The sequence below is a fragment of the Elephas maximus genome, chromosome 12 (assembly GCF_024166365.1).
Source record: "Elephas maximus indicus isolate mEleMax1 chromosome 12, mEleMax1 primary haplotype, whole genome shotgun sequence".
NCBI lineage: Eukaryota > Metazoa > Chordata > Mammalia > Proboscidea > Elephantidae > Elephas > Elephas maximus.
The window spans coordinates 69,294,497-69,297,230 of NC_064830.1; the positions used below are offsets into that span (position 1 = coordinate 69,294,497).

Genomic DNA, 2,734 nt, shown 5'->3' on the forward strand with positions numbered 1-2,734 from the left:
GAAATGTCTCCCTTGATGCAGGAGCTTCAGAATGTGTGACTCCTTCCAAAAACTCATCAAACCCCCACCCTCTTCCTGGAAGTTGTTGGGGCCATAGAAAGAAAGTAGTTTCCTCTCTGTCATCCATTTCAAACAGATTTTTTGGTGAACAGCCAGAAGAGCCCAAGTGCCTTCTCTGACACAAGGGTGACCACAGGCAAATTTACCCGTGCCTCAGTTTTCTCTTCTGTAACGGGGTTAAGTAATCTTAAGCATGTAAAGCACAGAACAGGGCCTGGCATGCGAAGTGCTCCAACATGAGCTGCTACTTCACCAGACACACACACCACCAAGGCACCAAAAGGAGACCACTGCCTTGTCCCCCAGGTTGTGTGTGGAACCCAGCAAGGCTCAGAGCCACAAAACACGAGCCACCTCCACCTCCAGCTCAGCAGGTCAGTCTTAGGACCCTTTGCCCCCCAAGTCCTTCCAGAACAAAGAAAACCTGGGACCAAAGCACACGCTCTAGAAACCTTTTTTCCTTAAAAAAAAAAAACTTTCATAATAAAGTTTATTACTGGTTGTAAAAAATATAAAATAGGATTCTGCACAGCAGAAAAATCAAGCCAGAGACCCTCCCCAACCCCTGGTTTGTGCAAAGATACTGGGTATATGTAAACATGAAGAGGTAGGAGGATCGAGTTCAGGTCCTGGCCCCATATACAGTTAAGTTAAGTTGCTACAACAACCAGGGGGACCCAGAGGGAGCACCAGGAGGGGCGCGCCCCCCAACAGGTGGGGAGGGGGCTGTGGCCTCAACTCCAGCAGAGAGCGGGTGGTGCCTCGCCCCCCACACCCGCTCCCTCCAGCCCAGGCGGGGAGGGCACCCATGTAGTTCCAGGCAAATAATAATAATTAATAATAGAAAAATAATGACAAAGCGCCCCAGTTAATGCTGCGTGCTGGGCGGGCGCGGCCAGTTAGATCTGGAAGGGGAAGGAGCTCAGGTAGTCCCGGAGGACAGGGTTGAGGGGGATGCGCGCCAGGTTCTCACGGCCCACGGTGGCCACGATACGCTGACGGCACAGCTCCTGCAGTGGCCGCACGCGGCGCTGGCGCAGCGGGGCCCCCAACAAGCGGCGCGGCGCCGCCACGTAGTGCTCCAGCAGCTCGAAGAGGCAGTCGAAGCTCTCGCGGCTGCCGTCCAGGTGGAAGCGGCCGGCCTGGAAGTGCACGCGGATGCTAGTGGGGCCCGAGGCCATCTTCACGCTGAGGGCGAAGAAGCAGTTCCGTTGGCGGCTGTCGCGCACCAGAAAGGTGCCCACGGGTTCCGAGCGCAGCCGCTCGTGCGCCCCGTGCACGCTCAGGGGTCCCCAGTAGAAGCCGCAGGCGTCGAGGAGGGCGCTGGCGCGCGTGATGAGCCGGTACTCAGCGTGCGAGCGGAACGTGCGGAAGTGTGTGTCGCCCGGGGCCGGGGCCAGGGCCGGGGCCGGGGCCGGGGCCGGGGCCGGGGCCGCCGGGCAGGGCCGCGGGCGCGCCGGGGCCACGGGTGCGGAGGAGGAGGAGGAAGGCTCTGGCCACCGTCGGGGTTCTGCTGCCGTGGAGATTGCATTGTCGGCTGCCACCTGGTTGTGTGCTACCATCCTACACGCGGGGCCAGCCGAAGGGGTGGGCCATAGCGTCCGGGGGTGCGCTGATGGGGGAGACAGAGGCAGTGAGCGGGTGCGGCTGGGCAGGTGAGGGGCCGCGAGGCACCTGGGAAGGGGTAGGGCTCCAGGCCGAATCGACCCTAAGGGGCCGAAGTAGGTTCCAAGTCCGCACGGCTCTCTTGAGCCTCAGTGGGCTCTTCAGTAAAATGGGCTTCCCGTCCGCGGAACAGTTCCAGGCGGGTGGTGGCTCAGCGAGGGCGGAGCCCAGGCTCCAGGTCGCACGGGGTTTGGGTCGCAGAAGGGGGCGTGGAGAGAGTGCCCGGGAGAAGCCTGCCCGACTCTGGCCGCCCGGCCCTCGGTTCGCCGCCTGCTGGCCAGGGCGGGGACCAGCGCCTCGTTCCGGGGATTTGGGCAAAGGCAGGAGAAAGACCACGCTGCGGGTACCCCGCACGCGGAGGTCGGCCTGGGTGCGGCCCGGGGGCTGGGGGCGTGGTCGCCGCGACCCCAGCTAGTAGCCTCCGCGGCCGCCCAGTTGGCTGGCCGACCAGCTGTGCTCCTTTCCTCCCCTCTCCCTCCTCCTGCCCAGTGGCCGGCTCACCTGGCGGCGGGGCGCTGGGCGCCGCGGGCGGGGCGGCGGGGGGGCTCCGGGGCGGCTCTCGCGCATGCTCCGGGGCGAGGAGCCGTGCAGCTGCCACGGCCGCAGCTCGCTCTGCTCCGCGCCCGCCGGGGCACCCATGCTTTTAACCGAGCCGCGGAGGCGGGGCGGGGGGCGGTGGGAGGTCCCGCCCCTCCTGGCTCCACCCCCATGGGGCCCGCTCCCCCCGCGCCAGTTTCAGTTTCTCTTTCCGCGGTGGCGCGGGTCGAGCAGACGCCGGCCGAAACGCACTGTCCCGACTTCTCCGCAGAGCCGGGGCCGCCCCCCCAACCCGGCCTAGCCTTGCTCCTGGGCTAGGACCCCTCCACTGCGTGTCAGTGGCCCGTCCCTGAGTCTTCCGGCCACCTCTGGGCCGCCGCCTTCGGACCTGGCGCGCCTTTTGCCCCCCACGCCCCCTTTAAAGTGTTAAAAAGCAAAGATGTCCCTTGGGGACTAAGGTGCACCAGGTCTA

The 2,734-nt window shown here is 64.3% G+C and overlaps 1 protein-coding gene across 1 annotated transcript; it reads right to left on the reverse strand.

Moving 5' to 3' along the window:
• Window positions 1-364: 364 nt before the first annotated feature.
• On the reverse strand, window positions 365-2,323 carry SOCS1 (suppressor of cytokine signaling 1). Its single transcript, XM_049903872.1, has 2 exons — window positions 2,227-2,323; window positions 365-1,672 (listed from the first exon to the last, which is right to left on the reverse strand). The coding sequence occupies exon 2, from the start codon at window positions 1,620-1,622 to the stop codon at window positions 960-962; it is 663 nt and encodes a 220-aa protein (XP_049759829.1). The 5' UTR covers window positions 1,623-1,672; window positions 2,227-2,323; the 3' UTR covers window positions 365-959.
• Window positions 2,324-2,734: the final 411 nt, after the last annotated feature.

Excerpts from the sequence above, each read along its gene's own strand:
- SOCS1 (XM_049903872.1), bottom strand. The coding sequence starts at position 1,622 with ATGGTAGCACACAACCAGGTGGCAGCCGACAATGCAATCTCCACGGCA.